The following is a 19,760-nucleotide window of genomic DNA, read 5'->3' on the forward strand; positions in this document are numbered from 1 at the left end:
TAAAGTCATTGAACATAGTTTGAAAATAATTTGTGCTTTTATTGGAAGCCAATGAAGCTTTATCAGCAGAAGAAAGGCTGGTTCGTATCTTGAAGAACTAAAAATGCAGCGGTATTTTACAACGTTTGTAGTTTGTTTTTATAAGGCATTCATTTAAACCCATGTAAATTGCATTGCAATAATCAAGCTGAAATAAATCCTATTTTAATTTCACAGTTTACAGATTGTTGGTTCAGTCCCTTACTCTAATTCTTGTCAGCTTCCTTCAAATATAGAAAATCCTAGTCAGCAATTTTATCTGGGGTTTAAATGTTAAATGTCTGTCAGAAGTAACTCCAAGAATCTTAAAAGGGAGCTCATTTCAATTAGAAAAACAATTAGAAAAACAGCTTATCGCTAAAGATGTTTCCAGAAATGGTTTATTTGAGTTTCTAGTACCAAAAATTTAGTCTTATCATTATTTAATTTTCATTTAAAAGCTGCTGCCCAAGTAGAAAGAATTTCAAAACCTTCTTCACTTAACTCAGAGATCGATGAAAGTGTTTTATCAAAAGGGAGAAGGATGGTCACATCGTCAGCATAAATGTAAGAAACGAATCCAACTGACATCAGTTGAATAGCTGAGACATGAATAAGTTGAACAATATGAGGAAAAGGGGTGAACCCCGGGGTACTCCACATTCAGACACCCATAAATTCGACAGGCCCTTCTTAAATCTGTTCCTCCAAACCACTTCCACACTGAACCTCTCACTCCATAATGTGTTTGAAGATTCAATAACATCTCATGATGGGCGAAATCAAACGCAGCCGACATGTCGAACTGCATTATTAAAACCCGTCGACCCAAACTAATTTCTTTCCTAGCTTCAGATGAAACGCACAGGGAGGAAAGTTTCAAAGGTATTTCTATGGGTAGGGCACAGAACCTGTCTGTTAAAAAAAAAAAAACTGTCAAACCAATTCACAGTCTGTATACACTTATATTTTATCTATTATTTGATCAGATGTTCTTGTGGACAAGACTACAGCGGGATTAGCAGTTGCACATTTACTTTCGAAAATTCAAGTGAACTGTGGCTAAGACTAGAATGGGGTTAGCGGTTGCGCACTTAAGGATCTGTACCACCGCGTTGCTGCACGCCAAATCGGGCCTACTGCCAGGCTCGATCAGGAGACCTACTGTAATTCTGGCTTCTAGTGAGTGGAACTAGGGTGCTAGAACATGCTTTTGTATTTTCTAGCGCTGAGGGCGTGCCCTGCGGTAATCAGGCAGTGCTGTGCGCTGCCCAGTTACCGCCAGAGTCCCTACCGAGGCAGTAAGGCCTCCACCAGAAAATGGCCATGCGGCAAGTGTTTCACTTACCATATGGCCATTTCTGTCCCCTGACTGGGGGCCTCGGCACGCAGCAAACCCGCATACTGATGCCACCGTAGGGCCTCTTTTACTGCCGCTTAGTGAAAAGGGCCCTTACTTTGCTAACCCTGCTCCAGTGTTGGCGCAACTTGAAAATTCAAGTGAACTGTGGCCTTTTTTTTGAACATTCAAGCAAATGTGCATATTTTTATGTACACACATATTTACACCTGCTATGTGTGGGGCACAGTTTTTATGAGTTAATTTTCCTAAGATAATGCAAACTTTTGCTTTGAAAATCTGACAGGAATCTACTTACTTTTTACCCTGTGTGCCTATAGATAAAACCTTTCATACTAATTAGGATAGGCTCTTCACCTGAGTGGATGAACACAAAATCCCACGAGGTCAAGACACAGATAAACAAAGTGGGAAGTGGACCAATGACTGCAGGACACTGAGTCTATGATGATGTAGTATAAAAAAGCAAACTGTATTGTAGACTCGACACAGCACTGTGTTTTGACCACAGGCCTGCCTCAGGAGTCTTGATTGATGCGAAAAAAAGTATTCAATAATGGTTGGTCTTGTTAAAAACCTTCATGATTTTCAAACAACAGTCTAGTGGAACAAATCTGCTTTCACCTTAGTGTAGCCATAGTGATTGCTATCGTATGCAAGGATCGATCAGGGGCTTTATTTTTGTTACTATATGAACCATGTGAAAATAATGGGCAATTAGGAATTTACTTATCTATTTGCAGAATTTATAGTCTGCACATTCAGAAGAACCATCACAGAGGGTTACATTCAGTGGTGTGCTGGAGCAGGCTCTCACAGGCTCGCAAGAGCCGGTTGTTAAGTTTTTAAGAATTTTGAGAGCCGGTTGTTAAAGTAGGGCCCTCCATGGCTACTTTAACAACTGGCTCCCAAAATGTGGGCTTGGGCTCCCTGCTGAATTCTCTTTTACTTTGCTGGTGGGGATGCTGAGCCCTGCCAGCCAAGTAAATAGACTACTGCTGCTCCCCGCTCCTTGTTTCCAGCTCTGGGCAGCAGGCTGAGACTTCTCGAGCATGTGAGAGAAGTTCCAGCATGCTGCTCAGAGCAAGACGTTGGGAGTGGTGGCAGTCCATTTATTGGCTGCCAGCAAAGGTATGCCTAGCGTGCCCGCACGAAGGGAGGGAGGAGAGAGAGGCAAGTGTTGCTCCCCCCTCCCCCAGCCGCCCCTGGCCCTTCCAACTGCAGAGCTGGCTACGTCCGGAGAAAGAGCCTGTTAAAAATTTACCAGCACACCCCTGGTTACATTATAAATATAATCAGTACACATAACAAACAAGAAAAAAGAATCAACTCCAAAGTGTAACAGGACCGTCATTGTTGAAAAGACAGCTTTCAAAAAGTTTCTTACCAGGAATTTTTTTGGCCCAGCCAATCATGTGAACTAATTCCTTGTCGGCAAGTTTAGTCAAAGACATCATCATTGAGGCTTCAGTAAAAGGCTTGTTGGGGCGGTTCATCAGTAACACATTTGGAGGTTCTGCTTCTATTAATGTTGTAACAAACTGCTCAGGGCTCAGGACACTGGGAAAAATCTCTTTCTCTCTGGAAATATGTTCCATGCTTTTTTTAGATTTGACAATGCAATGCATTTGATCTTCGGAATGGCGTCGATGCCGTATGATGCGATATCCACACCGTTCTCGTCTTGTACCTAGAAAATCAAATGCATGGGAAATTGTTTTTTCAGTTATCCAGATCTGATTTCCTGGTGAGGTCTGTCGGGGTTATGATCAATCAAAACCAGGTAACCTGTGCCAGAAAGAAGGCAGAGGGGCCCAGACGGGAGACGACTTTCCTACCGGGCATGGAAGGTTCTTATTTGATCCTAAGCAACTGTTCAGCTCAGAGGAAGAAATAATTCTGCTTAATATTTTCTCTAATATCTAAACAACACCAAAGCAGGAGGTGGTACGACTATATTCATGGAAAATAAAAATACGTAAACAAAATGAATAATTAAAATGTGTTCATCAGCGTAATTATTTATTTTTTATGATTCACTACCTGTCTTTTTGAAAGAAATTTCATCCAAGGCACATTTACAAAAATTTATTTGTTTTCTATGTTATGTAAGATCCCAAGGGATCCTTATGAAACAAGCTGGTGAATGTTTGCCAAAAAAATGTAGCATATTCCACAGAGGTTTCTGCAATGGACTATTTGAAATTTTGAGCAGAGGAGCACAGAAAGGAGCTTAAAAGAAGGAACTTTTTCTCTCTTTCTTTGTTGCATTTGATCTGCAGACTGGAAGTTGTGAGTGTTCACATATGGGCTGATAAGGAAAAGCAATTGTGTTTTCACTGGAACCACGAGCACATACTTGACTTATCTATGGACTTTCAAAAAATATACAGATAATATTGGGTTATTTACATCAGGGGTGTAGCTACGTGGGGCCACGGAGGCATGGGCCCCCCACAGATTACGCCCTGGCCCTCTCTACATTTGACCCCCCCCCCCCCCCCGCCATTGCCGCCTGCCACCTCATCAGGTACCTTGTTTGCTGGCAGGGGTCCCCAAACCCCGCCAGCCGAAGAGTTTTCTTCAGCACCGGTCGACTCCGGCGCCTTCGTTGTGGCATCATCTGTTTCTGACGCCTTACGTCCTGCACCGTGCATGTAGCCCCATGCAGGATGTAAGGCGTCAGAAATAGATGATCCTACAACAAAGGTGCTGGAGTCGACCGGCGCTGAAGAAGACTCTTTGGCTGGCGGGGATTGGGGACCCCCGCCAGCAAACAAGGTACCTGATGCGGCAGCGGGGCAGGGGGCGGGTGGGTTGTGGTTGCGGCGGCAGTCCAAAGTGGCGGCAGGGGGGGTTGCGGTTGCAATGGCGGGGGGTCCAAAGTGTCAGGGGGGTCGGCAGGAGGAGGCGGCTAAACAGTGCCCCCCCACCTCGGCCTCTGGTCCCCCCTCCCGCCAAGGTCTGGCAACGCCCCTGATTTACATCACTAAGGGGGTCTTTTACTAAGGCATGCTAGTGTTTTTAGTGCATGCTAATGATTACGATGCACTAAACACTAGAGACACCCATATATTCCTATGGGCATCTCTAGTGTTTAGCACGTCTTAATCACTAGTGCACCTTAGTAAAAGACCCCCTAAATAGCCAAATGCTACCCATATATTTGTGGACCAAAAATTATGGAGCCCTTTTACTAAGCTGCTGTATAAGGGACCCTGCGCTAGCAGCGGCCATTTTTGTCACGCGCTAAGGCCCTTTTTCTGCAGCGGGTAAAAATGGCCGAAAAAAGAAATGACCATGAGGTAAGATTGCACTTACCATGTGGGGGGGGGGGGGGGGGGGGGAGCACTTACCACCACCCACTGAAGTGGCGGTAAGGGCTCCCATGCTAACCTGGCAGTAACCGGTCAGAGTGCGGCACTGCTTGATTACCGCCAGTTAACCCCCTGCGGAAATATTTTTCAAATATTTCCACTACCACAGGAAATGCCACATGGGACCAGCGATAGTTCTGGATTGCCATGTGGTAATCAGGGCCACCAAGAGACAAAGCTGGGCCTGGGGCAAACACCCCCCCCCCCCCCCCCCGGGGCCCGCCCTGCTTACTTGTCCTGCTCCTGTCACTGTGCGCGGCAAAATTCCCCAGGGCCCGGCGCTAGCATCACTCCCCTATTCCTGTGCGCAGCAGCGCCACAGAGCAGAGTCTTTCCTTCCTGCTGCGTTCAAACAGGCTGTTTGGACACGGCAGGAAGGAAGTACTCTGCTCTGGGCACTGCCACGCACAGGAACAGGACAGCGATGCTAGCATCTGGCGGGCTCCCCCTTGGATGCCAGGCCCTGGGGAATTTTGCCTCCCCTGCATGGTAAGCCTGTGATGAGCTTACTGCTGCTTTGCAATACGGCCCCTCTCTGATTAGCAGCAATACTTGGCCACTATCCAGAAAATTTATGAGGCTGATATTCAATGCAATTTAAACAGCCAGAAATGGCTGGTGGCCACTTAACCAATACCGCTGAATACTCCTAGTTAGCCCCTAAGCCAAAACCGGTTACTCTGTGGACATTCTGGGGGCGGAGTGAGCACTTTATCAGTTAAGTGCAAATATTCAGGATAACCGCATAAATAGGACTGCATAAAACACAGTCATTCCCCCCTCCTCCCGATATTCAGCACTATTTCACCGGCCAAGAACAGTTCCTGCCCAGTTAAATAGCACTTAACTGGCTATCGGTGAATATTCAGTGGAAAATGGTTATCTCTCGCTGAATATTCGCAGTAGGACATAGCGTGACTTATGTTGATTGTACAAATCCAGTCGTATTCTGGATTTACGCATGCAACTTAATTAGCTAACAAGCCAATCAGTACCAATAATTGCCAATTACTAAGCAATTATTTACACTGATTGATATTCATTAGAATTTACACGCACTGTCTAAGCGTATTCTGTAAAGAAACGTGCGTAAATTCTAAGGTGCTTAGCTGAAAAATGGGCATGGCCATGGTTGTGGAATGGGTGGGTCACGGGTGTTTCTAAAAACTATGCGCATTGTTACAGATTACAACTGCCCACGACTAAATTTAGTCACAGGAAGGGCACTAGGCATATTCTAAAAACTGCGCCTAACTTTAGGCGTACTTTTTTTGGGGGGGAAGGGGTTATCGGGTTCTTGAAGCCTGGATTGGCCGCTTTCGGAAACAGGATGCTGGGCTTGATGGACCCTTGGTCTTTTCCCAGTATGGCGGTGCTTATGTACTTATGTAATACTTCTAGGTGTATTTGTTTTCTGCACTGATTTTTTTAGGCATGATATAACTGGCTATCTGTGAATATTCAGTGCTTTGTTGGCCAAGTTAAGTGGCCAAATTAACAAGCCTATGTTTGGCCACTATAAACTTAACTGGCTAAGTTAATATTCAATGCTGGCCAGTTAAGTTTACAGTGGCCAGTTTATAGCAGCCAAAAAACCCTGACGTTCAATGCCAGTCACTGTTTATATGGTATGGATTATATGACTTGTTGAATGTGGTCTGTTTAAAAATTACTTTCCATCTGGACCCTGAAGCAGTTTTAACGAAACACTGGCCATCGCTGGCCCAGGGGCAAGGCATTATTTTGAGACATTCACTTATCTTATGCTATAAAATAAGTGCCTTTGATAAAATTATTTTTTTGAGCACTGTGATAATAGCTTATATTTTTTCACTGTTTGGGAAGGTTTTTTTTTGCCCATGATGAAACAAGGATCTGTTTAGATCGCCCTCGCTCTATAAACCTTGTTGGGTCCAAGCAACTTTAAGGCTTTTCCTTCCTTTTTCATTATAAATGTACGAGTGTTTCATAGTGTTACCTATGGATTAATTCTGATATTTAAGAAGGAACAGGTTGGGGGTGGGGTGGAATTATTAACATAGGCTACTGTTAAAATGGATTATTTTACTGTTAACTCGGGTTATTAGTAACTAGGTCTCATTGCATAAAATGGGACCTGTGCTAAAATAGCTTCAGACAGAGGTAAAATAGCCCATCTTAATGATAGCCCATGTTGATAACTTCCCCTCTTACTGATTGAACATTTCCATGAATGTTATGGATGACACCAATTTATTTTATTTGTTACATTTATATCCCACATTTTCCCACCTATTTGTAGGCTCAATGTGGCTTACATAGTACCGGAGAGGCGTTAGCAGACTCCGGTGTGAACAAATACAAAGTGATGTTGTGGTAAGATAAAGTTCATGTGGCACAGCCACACTAGGGAATCGGACAGCGGAAGAGTTGTGTTATGTCCATTACGTACTTTAGTTTTGTTGTGTTGCAGAGATCAGGCATTTAAGTTGGATCGGTAGGGTATGCCTTTTTAAACAGGTTAATTTTTAGTGTTTTCCGGAAGTTTAGGTGATCGTTCGTAGTTTTCAAGGCTTTTGGTAATGCGTTCCACAGTTGTGTGCTTATGTAAGAAAAACTGGACGCCTAAGTTGATTTGTATTTGAGTCCTTTGCAGCTTGGGTAGTGCAGATTTAGGTACGTTCGTGTTGATTCAGATGTGTTTCTAGTTGGTAGAAATGAATTGGGTGTCACTTTAGTGGGCATACTTCTTCAGTAAAAGTTTAAGTTATGTTGGGACACTATCACTGTGTGAGGAGTCTTTCTCAAAGAAATGAACAATATTGTGCGCGCCCAAGGTCCTTGAAGCAATGCTTCCTCCATTGGAAGAATGAGCAAAGTACAGCAGAATAAGCTCCCTCGATACTGAGGATGCAGTGAAGAGGGATACACCTAAATCATAGTCAACCAATGTAACATGTTCACAATCACATGCTTGTGTGCCGGTGAGGATGAAATTAATTATTGTGTTGTTAACCCTCATTTCGGCATTAACTGCTCTCTCATCCATGCTTTAAGTCTGTGTTTCCAACAAATCTTATTATCAGCATATACAAAATGGACAGAAAAACAAGAAAACTGCTCACCACATTTCATCATTCCTACTTCAAAGCATTTCCGTAGCCGGCATGCCTGGCAGCTCTTGCGTCTATTCTTGTCTATTGTGCACTGATTGGTAGCTGGACAAATATAGTCATTGTGTCCTATAACAGGAAATAAAGAAGAAATGGTAAAGGAATACCTTACGACAGGAGAGCTTGTCATACTTAATTTGTAAAAACCTTGCTGGTGTAATGTTTTGTTCTGTAATTGTACTACTTTGTGTAGTGAACCAAACAAAACTACTGCTAATTTGTGACACCTTGACGCATCTTGGGATGAATTCCAGGGCTGCACAGTTGCTGGTAGGCTTCAGGATCTCTTTCTTCACCAATAACGGTTGGAACACGCAGTGGAATATCAGCAGAATGTGCTCTGGCAGGGGACAGGGTCTTTATGGCAGTGGTCTCTTTCTTTAGAAGGCCGTACGGCTCTTACAATATTATTATTTAGGGACCCCCTTAGGGTCTATCAGCTATGGAGTCTAGAGACCTTTGGTGAACTATTACAACTGACGCATCCACTATTTTATGCCACTCAGTACTTTGGAAACTTTCACAATTCAAGGCCTCATCTTACCATTACTTCACTGGTAGGGAGAACCCAGAGTGAATGTTCTCAGAACAACGTCCTTCCACTAACACTGTAAAGCTCCCTTAACAAGACGTAAAAAAGTACAACTGAACTACTGCTAAGAATGTTAATTGAGAGAAAAAAACACAACTGCACACACTCACAAATCTCTATTTATTAACATAAGCAAGTCAGCTCCACACTCCGCTGTGCTGAAATGCTCTGTCACAGATACAAGGCACTAAATATTTTATTATTTATATGGTTTTTTTTTTTGCTTTTAGCTCACACCTTTATTGGTAATTCAAGACAACTTACATTCAAGTACAGTAGGTATATTCCTGTCTTCAGAGGGCTTACAATCTACATCGCTTATTTATTAACCTACAGTAAAACAATATACAATTTACCATGTGATTTATCTACCCATGGTACCTCAGTATTACAGTTTACTAAATCCAACAGTAATACTTTTTTCATTGCTGTAGCCAAGAACATCATATGATCCCAGCTGCGGCAAAGGATGGTAACAAATCTCAAATTTTGCCCACTTTTAAAGAAGCCAGTGGGAAAATGCAAAAAGCCCTCTTATACCATTGGGTTGGAAGCGATAAAAAGCCCTGATGGTATAATGGTGTGGGTGGGACATGTCATCCGTACAGAACACCATGTGGTCTGTAAAAGTGAAAAAAGGGATATGCAGAACCTAAGCCCCATCTTTCTTTTCAAAACATATAATGGCTTCCCACCAGCTACCTCCACAACAACCCCCCAGCACCTATGCATCCATTCCTAAAAGTGCTATTCTGCAATCTGGCATCACCTGTCCCCTAGAAGTCCTTCTGTTAGGGGTCTTCGTGTAAAGAGACATGGTAAAATGTGTCATAGTAGGGTGACAGAGGCTATGTGGGTGGGGGAGGGGTTGTTGCATGGGATGTACATGGTGACTTGCAATATATATATAAGGTGTGTATGTGTGTGTGTTTAAGAGTGCTATGGTATGTATATTTGCATTTGGGGGTAATGTTTCCAAATGGCTTAGATTTGCACATACCATGACAGTAATGAACCTCGCTCCTAAGCCTGGGAACGTGGAGTATAATCTCAGTCTCTCAAATTTACTTCTAACCCTCTCCATATCACTTGCAGCATGCCAAAGAGAGCTTCCTTCTCAAGTTCATAAGATATAACATGTCTAGGCAAACTATCATGGTATGCTTGGAAATTCCTTTTTATCAAGCCTGTGGCACCCAAAATGATGGGAAATATTTTTGTATCTTTCTGCCACATTTTCTTGGTCTCTAACTGCATTTCTTGGTACTTGAGGATCTTCTCTCGCTCTCCACATCAGTGGCATATCTACAGATGGGCTTGGGTGGTCACATGCCCACCCATTCTTGCCTCAGGCCCATCCAGTCTAATGGCGGTGCCCTCTCTCCCTCTCCCTGCCCACAGCCCAGCATCTGCCCGTCTGTCTCTGAAACTCCTCCCCTCCACTCCCCGGTCTTCCTCAGAGCCATTGCTGGTAGCAATTCCTATAGGCAACATGCGGCAGCCTTGCAGGCTTTCCTCTATTGTAACCCACCTTTGATGATGCCTTCCTATTTCTTCACTGGCAGGGATGCGGTAGAGGGAAGCCTGCAGGACCAGTGCAGGTTGCCTATAGGAATTGCCGCCAGCGAAGGCCCTGAGGTAGGCCAGGGGGTTCAGACAGAGATGGGCAGATGCCAGATGCAGGTGAAGTGGGGGAGTAGATGCTGATCTGGGGCAGAGGAGAGGGAGAAAGATGAAGACGTGAGTAGGGGCACAGGAGATGGAAGAGAAGAGAGGGAAAGAGATGGATGGAGGGGTGGAGGGAAAGGTTAAAAAAGAATGTATGCTTTTACGAGAGTGGAAGTGGGAAAGGCCCACCCAGGTTAACTCTGGGCCCACCCAAAATAGCAGGTCTGGCTACGCCCCTGCTCCACATGATTCGCAGAATAATCGCTTGGCGCTGACTCTCTTATCAATGCAATTCTTGCATTTCTCTCCATCACTATTATGTCTGGTTTCCTTGTATCCAGCTTTTCATTGGTCAGAATGGGGATGTCTCAAGGGATCATAACCCCTTCATGCTCCATATTTCTCTTAGGGTATTGATCCCAGTGCGTTTCCAGTACAGCAATGTTGTAAAGGTTGCAACATTTCCGGGGGATGAGATGTGCCACCTTACTGTGCCTTTCTGTATAGAAATTTTCTGCCATCAGAACTTTGCAGCTAGCTACGAGATGAGTAATCATTTCCAGCTCCTTCTTACAGAATCTAGAGATGTCTGCTGCACTAGGTTTTTTTTTCCTATGTTTGCTGTAGACCATCTCATCTATAATTTGCTACAACTATTATCTCTCATGCTTATGTTTCAATTCACCTCTTCTTAATTATTCATTTGTCCAGGTTTGATCAACACAGTTCCAATTTTCTTTTCACTTCCTACTCATTTAATGGGTGGAAGGGCCACACTTTGGCGCCTTCTGCCCCCTGCCTTTACCTGTTTGCATATGTAGCCAGCTCTCCAGGTAACTGTGTATAGTGCAGTGCCAATGGCAACAGATTGGAGGGGGGCGGGCATCTCTTTACCTCCTTGAATGGTAGTGGTGGTGGTGGGAAATGTGTTTCAAAGCCCTATTTTCATACATATGTAATGTAGGTCCTAGTGCCAATCTAATTTCTCTCACTTCCAAAGAGTCTAATGTCTACTCTGGTAGACTATGCATAAAAATACAATTTACCAGGTGAATCAAAATTAACTCAGTTCGTGTCTTCACAGATATATAGCAAATAAATTAATTAATTAAAGATACCAAACCACTTGGTAAATAAATACTTTTCTTTCACCTTTAACCCCTGTGTGTCTGTGTTTATTAAGTGCCCAGGCCTGACGGTGGTACTTTCTGAAGCAGTTGATGTGTACCCTGTGGTAGCGTGACTCCAAGTTGCAGGTCCTCTCCTCCAGGCACTCCTCCACTGGTCTTAGGACTTTACCACTCAAACTATATATACACATCCTCGCCCTCAAGGTGACCTTCTGGTTCTAGGCTGTGAGCCACTAATTTAAAATGGCTTTTCCTTTATCCAAGGTCTAGACCTGTTCCTCTCAGGAGCTTCTGCTCTCTCTTGAGCTTTCGATTATGCCGATTTGGGCAACCCTGAGAGAAGGACGCCCATCTCCCGATTTGTGTCAAAAGATGGGCGCCCTTCTCTTTTGAAAATAAGCCTGTAAGCGAGTCAGGCATACACTTTATAGAATACTAGTAAAAAAGGCCTGTTTCTTAACGCAATGAAACGGGCGCTAGCAATGTAATGAGTTCCTGCCATTAATATTTCCACGGTTCAATTCTGAATATAATTGTTGTTTATATGTGTAAGATTTCTTTATATACAATAGTTTTTGTGTAAACTGTGTTACAATGTGGTAAACGTTTTCCTTGTTCAGGCCCTTCAATCAGTTTAACAATCACATCAGAAGCGCTCCTTACTCGTGAGAATGCAACATACAGTTGCCCTTGTGAGAGACAGAGTGCCAGTGTGTTTTACAGACAGTGTAAGAGAGAGAGATACACAGAGTGATTGTGTGTGTGTGTGTGTGTGTGTGTGATGTGTGATGTGTGTGACAAAGTGATTAAATGTTTGTCTTCCCTTCCGTTCTGTGCACTCGCCTCCACTGATGTTCGTACCTCCCTGTATATGATTGTTTGTTAGAGATTCAATCCACTCCACTTCCCTCCTCCAAGTTCCATTCTGTATGATTGGTTCTTCGTTCCTGTGATGTTGCGTTTGTTTGCTTGGCAACTATGCAGCGTTCCGTTTCCTCGACGTGAGGGTGGGGACAGTGAGAACCAATGAAACGCTGAATGACAGACTTACGAACCCTACACTGCCACAGTACCACGGAGTCAGCTTCAGAATGTTGCAGGTGCTTTTTATTATATAGGACTAACACATACTGGTGCCAATCACGCACATAATTGTCAGTTATGTGCATAAGTGCTAGGCGCTATTCTATAAACTAGGGCCCTGTTTACTAAGGTGCAGTAGCATTTTTAGCGCATGCTAAACACTAGAGACACACATATATTCCTAGGGGTATCTCTAACGTTTAGTGCACACTAAGTTTTAAAGCATGCTAAAAACGCTAGCACGCCTATAGCACAGCTTAGTAAACAGGGTCCCTAGGTGAACTATTGGCTCCTAAATTGAGTCATCAGCTTATAAATTGCTTTTCATGCCACTGTTTTCAAAACATAAATAAAAAGTTATACCTATTTTTGAAAAGTTTCAAGAGGAATGATAGCAAAGTTCCAGTAGACTTCTACCATTGCTTTCAATGTTTTTGCTGTAATATCACTATGTTAAATTTGATTTTCTTCTAAGTGAAGGTCTACAAATGCTGCTTCAGAAGTTCATTGCAATCCCACAATACTGCAAGTAGCATTGGTCATTCAAAAATCTATAATTTCATCTATATTGACCTTTGAAAGGTGTTGATTGCTATGTATTCTACATCAACAACCTGATTGTTTTGCCATAGCAGTCAGTTTAAACGAAAAAAAAATGTTAGTTTCTTCTTTATTTAAACTAAAAGCATTTTGTAATAACATGAATAATCCTTTACGTGTTTGAAATGTCTTCGGCAGTAAAGGTCACTGCACTTATCATTCACTAGATTTTGAAGGCCGAGGGATGTCCATTACGAGTGCATTAAAATATATCTCTAAAGATGAGCTACTTTTCAAGGAAATAACCAAAAGCTTTGTGGTTCATGACCAGTCAGGTGACTACAGAAGAAAGCCCAGCATCAAAGGCCATTTCCACAATATCTTCATTGGGTTATTCTAAGAAAATGGCACAAACTCTTTTCACACTTTACTTTGGAGCTGTTTCACTAAGTGGCGGTAAACACTACCGCGGGACAGGCTCAGGTTTCCCAAGGTAGTTCTGGGATCAGCACGTACCAATTCCACACTAACAAATATCAAATATTTTTTTGCATGGGGTGTGTCTGGGGGCAGAGAGTAGGCATGCCCTGCGCTAATCAGCAAATCATTGCACGCTGCCAATTAGCACAGGTTTAGAGCGGAAGCCCTTACCGCCTAGCAAATAGGTGGTGGTAAGGGATTCCACGCTAATGGTCATGCGCTAATTGGGAAATTTTAGCATGGCAGTAAAATGGCTACAATTTTGGTTTTTTCCATTAATGGCCACACGCTAACCAGCTTATAATCGAAAGAGGAAAACGCCTATATTTCGACCCAAATCGGGAGATGGGCGTTTTTCTTGCAAAGGCGCCCAAATCGGTATATTCGAAAGCCGATTTTGGGCGTTTCCAACTGCACTGCATCGCGGAAACGAATAAAGTTGACGGGGGCGTGTCGGAGGCGTGCTGGAGGCGGGACTGGGGCGTGGTTATCAGCCGAGGAGAGATGGGCGTCTTTAGCTGATAATCGAAAAAAAGGCATTTTTACCGCGATTTTGGGTCACTTTTTTTGGACCCTTTTTTTTTCACGAACAAGTCCCAAAAAAGTGCCCCAACTGCCCAGATGACCACTGGAGGGAATTGAGGATGACCTCCCCGGACTCCCCCAGTGGTCACTAACCCCCTCCCACCAAAAAAAAACCCACTTTAAAAACTTTTTTTCCAGCCTCTATGCCAGCCTCAAATGACAGCTGAATATGTTCGATCCTGTCACAGCCTTTCCCTGGGTCAGATGTGGCTCTCGGGTGCAGTACAGGGTCACATCAGCATTGCATTGTGGTGGGTGTAGGGTATTGGGCTCCGTGATTTCATTAGCTTCTGTTAGGCTCTTCTCCCATGGTGCTTTTCCCCCTGCCTACTGGGTCAGAGTGTGCCCTGTTGTGTTTCCGGTAGTCCATGAGGTAGTGGCCATTTTTGTAAGCCAGTTTTAGATCCCTTCCATGTGTTAGCCACGTTAGAGAACTTAGTTCTTACCTTGAATGTGGCAGAAAGAGAGCATTGTACACCATTCTACCAGCTCTGACCTGCTAATCTCACTACCAGGGAGACTCGTTGCCAGTGGTGGGGCACAACCTCTGATCTGCAGTTAACTGTGAGTAAGCGTGCTTATTCCAATAAAGGACGTTTTCGGAGAGATTAGTCTTCAGGTGTAAACTGGTGTGCCAATGTTATACAGCAGTAACAAGTCCTAGAGGCCTGCGTGCATGCAGGTCCCTGGAGCACTTTTAGTGGGTACCGCAGTGCACTTCAGCCAGGTGGCCCCAGGCCCATCTCCCCCCCACCTGTAACACTTGTGCTGGTAAATGGGAGGCCTCCAAAACCCACTATACCCACATGTAGGTGCCCCCTTCACCCCTAAGAGCTATGGTAGTGTTGTACATTTGTGGGTAGTGGGTTTTGGGGGAGGGGGGTTGGGAGCTCAGCACCCATGGTAAGGGAGCTATGCATGTGGGAGCTTTTTCTGAAGTCCACCGCACTGACCTAGGGTGCCCAGTTGGTGTCCTGGCATATCAGGGGGGCCAGTGTACTACGAATCCGGGCCCCTCCCACGACCAAATGGCTCGGATTAGGACGTTTTTGAGCTGGGCATTTTTAGTTTCCATTATCGCTAAAAAAAAACAAACGCCCAGCTCAAAAACGTCCATTTTTTCAAAAATTCGGTTCGGCCCCGCCCCTTCACGGACACGTTCTCGGAGATAAACGCCCATGGAGATAGGCGTTTCCGTTCGATTATGCCCCTTCACGTGACCTCAGTAAGCGGGAAATCCGTGTGGTAAAAATAACGTAGGCCACTTTTTAGCGCAGCTTAATAGAAGAATCCCTTGAATTTTTTTCTTCTTTTTTGAAGTTGTTGTTAGGCTATGTAATTGGCATTTCCTATTTCATTTCCATGTTGTTTGAAAAATGAAAAAAAAAATTATAAACCTTGAAATCTAATTTTTTTGTTGCATCATCAATAGTGCACACTATTCGTAGACAGCAAGCACTATTTCATTAATGTGTGCTATTTAAAAATACTGCACACAAATAAAGAGAATACCTGAAATTAAATACTTTTCAGAATGGTATGGAAATAGAAACAAAATGAATTTTTTTCCAGGGCATACTCGAATTGTTTATTATTAAGGTCCAAATTGAGTTATATTCCAATGTCATGTGTAGCTGCCAGGGCCAGCCCTACCACTGAATGTTGGTGTTTCTTGCACATGGCCCTGCTTTTCCCGAAAAAGTTCAATACATTTTATGCTGCTTATCCTAGAAATAAGCAGTGGATTTTCCCCAAGTCAATATAATAATGGTTTATGGACTTTTCCTTTAGGAAGATATACAGACCTTTTTTAAACCCCGCTAAGCTAACCACCTTTACCACATTCTCTGGCAACGAATTGCGGAGTTTAATTACAAAATGAGTGAAGAAAAATTTTCTCTGATTCATATTAAATTTACTAAACTCCATTGAAGAATTCTGCTCACTTTAAGTGGACAGGGGTTTATTTCTGCAAGCTTTTTACTTTTGCTTGATTTATGCATTGGCATCTTGCTGTCTGGATTCCATTCCAGGCCTGTGGTGGGAGCTGACCTTTAAGAGAAAGCCAGCTATGCAATTGTGGAGTAATTTTCTGGAGAAACTGTTATAGGGGTTGTTCTGAAATGCGATGGATTTGACTAGACCGCAGCACAGAAAGTACTGCTGGTGAAGTGGTCAAAATTCCCCTGGGAATGCCTTTATTTACATTTCCTTGTTTTTGTTTTGTACTATATGGTGGATAATGTTCTCTTTCCCTCGCCCCTAAACAGCTTTAGGATACTTTTTTTGTTTTGCAGGAGGCTCGCTAACCCCCAATTCTATATATGTCTTAATCTCCGTGAGGAAATTGAAGTGTATTCTACAACAATGCATGTAATTTAATTGGTTAACTAGTTAATAAACGTTAATTGGATGTTAACGTGCAATTATCAGCACTAATCGGCATTAATTAGAATGTGTGCATTACTTCCTAAAAATATCCTGTAACGTGGTGCGCGTAAATATAAGTCACATAGTTGAAAACTGAGTGTGGTTATGGGCAGGTCGTGGACGTTTCTAAAATCTGTGCGCATTATTATAGAATACACCCTCTCTACGCCTAATTTAGGCATCAGGATTTACACCAAGTAAAACATGGCCTATATGGATGTGACCATATTTGGTTGCGTGGAGAAGCGCTCGGCATATTCTATATACTGCTTGGAAATGTAATCCTAGTTTATAAAATATAGGAGTGCTTTAGAGAATACGCCTAGACGATTATTTTACTGCGTGGATTTTTCTGGCGCCTTATATAGAACCTAGTCCTAAATGTTTTGGCAGTTCCCATAGTTAATCCTTAATCAGCTTGCTATATTTACTCCATTGCCACTATGATATTAATTTTTTTTCTTTTCCTATATTGCTTTACTGTATTCTTGGTCCTTCTATTGTGAACTAATATTTGGTTATTTCTTCTTTATATATACACATTTCTTGTTTGTTTTAATTTTATTTCTTGTCATTCAATTTGGATTATTGAATTAAAAAAGAAAAAAGGAACGCCTTTATTTAACCCGGCTAAGTGGGCACTTGCCTTGGAAACCTGCATACAATTTTAGCCAGATTCCACCAGGACAATAAAAAGGTAAATACATAAGAACGTAAGTATTGCCATACTGGGACAGACCGAAGGTCCATCAAGCCCAGAATCCTGTTTCCAACAGTGGCCAATCCAGGGCACAAGTACCTGGCAAGATCCCAAAACAGTACAATACATTTTATGCTGCAGTGGATTTTCCCCCAAGTCCATTTTAATAATAGCTTATGGACTTTTCTTTTAGGAAGCTATCCAAACCTTTTTTTAAACCCCGCTAAGCTAGTTGCCTTTACTACATTCTCTGGCAACGAATTGCAGAGTTTAATTACACACAGCGTGAAGAAATATCTTCTCCGATTCGTTTTAAATTTACTACTGTGTAGTTTCATTGTGTGCCCTCTAGTCCTAGTATTTTTGGAAAGAGTAAACAAGTGATTCATTCCACTCATTATTTTATAGACATCTGTCATATCTCCCCTCAGCCGTCTTTTCTACAAGCTGAAGAGCTCTAGCCGCTTTAGCCTTTCCTCATAGGAAAGTCATTCCATCCCCTTTATCATTTTCATCGCCCTTCTCTGTACCTTTTCTAATTCCACTATATCTTTTATGAGATGCAGTGACCAGAATTGCACACAATATTCGAGGTGTGGTCACATCATGGAGAGATACAAAGGCATTATAACGTCCTCATTTTTATTTTCCATTCCTTTCCTAATAATACCTAACATTCTGTTTGCTTTCTTAGCCACCGTCGCACACTGAGCAGAGGGTTTCAACGTATCATCAACGATGACACCTAGATCCCTTTTCTGGTCGGTGACTCCTAGTGTGGAACCTTGCATTACATAACTATAGTTCGGGTTCCTCTTTGCCACATATATCACTTTGCACTTGCTTACATTAAACGTCATCTGCCATTTGGATGCCCAGTCTCATAAGGGCTATCCTTCCTGACTCATCAGCTCGTAACCTTGAGGTCATCTTCGACTCCTCCCTCTCCTTCTCTGCACATATTCAACACACTGCTAAAACCTGCCGTTTCTTTCTCTATAATATCACCAAAATTCGCCCTTTCCTTTCAGAACCCTCATCTACACTCTATCACCTCTCGCTTAGACTATTGCAACTTGCTTCTTACAGGTCTCCCACTTAGCCATCTCTCTTCTTTTCAATCTGTGCAAAATTCTGCTGCATGACTAATATTCTGCCAGTGTCATTATGCTCATATTAGCCCTCTCCTCAAGTCACTTCACTGGCTCCCTGTTTCCGCATACAGTTCAAACTCCTCTTATTGACTTTTAAGTGCATTCACTCTGCAGCTCCTCAGTACCTCTCCACTCTCTCTCCCTACATTCATCCCCGGGAACTCTGTTCACTGGGTAAATCTCTCTTATCTGCACCCTTCTCCTCCACTGCTAACTCCAGACTCTGTTCCTTTTATCTTGCTGCACCATATGCCTGGAATAGACTTCCTGAGCCAGTACGTCAAGCTCCATCTCTGGCCGTCTTCAAATCTAAGCTAAAAGCCCACCTTTTTTATGCTGCTTTTAACTCCTAACCCTTAATTCCCTTGTTCAGAACCCTTATTTTATCATCCTCACTTTAATATTTCCTTATCTCTTGTGTGTCCTGTTTGTCTGTCCTAATTAGATTGTAAGCTCTGTCGAGCAGGGGCTGTTTCTTCATGTTCAAGTGCACAGCCCTGCGTATGTCTAGTAGTGCTATAGAAATGATAAGTAGTAGTAGTACTAGAAAGCTATTTAGAAATAAAGAGCAGTCTGTCATTCTTATCTCTGGACTGGCTGATATACCTCCTGTACTGCAAGGTCTCAGTGTCAGGTCTTAGAAGTGGAGATATTCACCTACTCACATCCTTCTGTGTGATTATTTTTTAGTAGGAACACAGACATGTGTCTAGACTAGAGCAGCTGAGATTAGTTCTCAAATCAGATCTGAAAGTCTTTGGACACAGAATGAGGAAAAAGTAAATGAACTTCTTCTCTAAACAAACCAGACTATCTAACGTATACAATGATTGAACATCTCAATAACTAAATAACTAATCGTTGATGAAAAGAACTGGTGAGAGTATTAGCAACTCATTTAAGCAACATTCAAGTTGGGGATTATAGCTAAGCTAACCTTGTCGATTAGTCTGAGGTTCAGTCATGTTTTAATTAATAGATTTTTTGAATATCATTAATAACATTGTAAGGAAAATTCAATGATTAGGTATTTGATTATGAATATTCACTATGGATATCCTGAAAACCTGGCTGACTGGGGTACCTCCAGGACTAGGTTTGGGAACCACTGCACCAAGCTATTTTGGCGAGTACTTTATAGAATACAGCCGCACACATATGCACATAAATATCAATTATTGGACCAATGATCATGTCAGTGTTAGTATTCTATAACCTACAGGTGAATTTGGTGTCTAACATTAGGTTCCAGCTTATAGAGTTGCCCTTCACTTGTTTTTCAACTCCATTGAATTGAGAGGCCCACTTTCGCTATTTAGTTTAGCAAAACAAAAGACAATATATGTAAAAGAGAAAAAATAACGTTTTAGACTATTGTAATTTTAAACAGCAAAATCTGACAAAAATAAATAAAAATGCACGCCAGTTTTTTGTTTTTGTATAACACAAAAGCAAACATATAAGTGAAATTAATTATTAAGTTTCACTGCT

At 42.5% G+C, this 19,760-nt stretch overlaps 1 protein-coding gene across 1 annotated transcript in view; it reads right to left on the bottom strand.

The window, feature by feature from the left end:
• ESR2 (estrogen receptor 2) overlaps positions 1-19,760 on the bottom strand; it is a 79,892-nt gene that overhangs the window by 41,344 nt on the left and 18,788 nt on the right. Inside the window, exons 4-5 of the mRNA XM_030214779.1 lie at positions 7,860-7,976; positions 2,766-3,068 (exon numbers count right to left, since the gene is read on the bottom strand). Of these exons, the coding sequence (XP_030070639.1) occupies positions 2,766-3,068; positions 7,860-7,976 (420 nt within the window). The remainder of the gene's footprint in view (positions 1-2,765; positions 3,069-7,859; positions 7,977-19,760) is intronic.

Source organism: Microcaecilia unicolor, chromosome 9 (genome assembly GCF_901765095.1).
Source record: "Microcaecilia unicolor chromosome 9, aMicUni1.1, whole genome shotgun sequence".
NCBI classification, from domain to species: domain Eukaryota; kingdom Metazoa; phylum Chordata; class Amphibia; order Gymnophiona; family Siphonopidae; genus Microcaecilia; species Microcaecilia unicolor.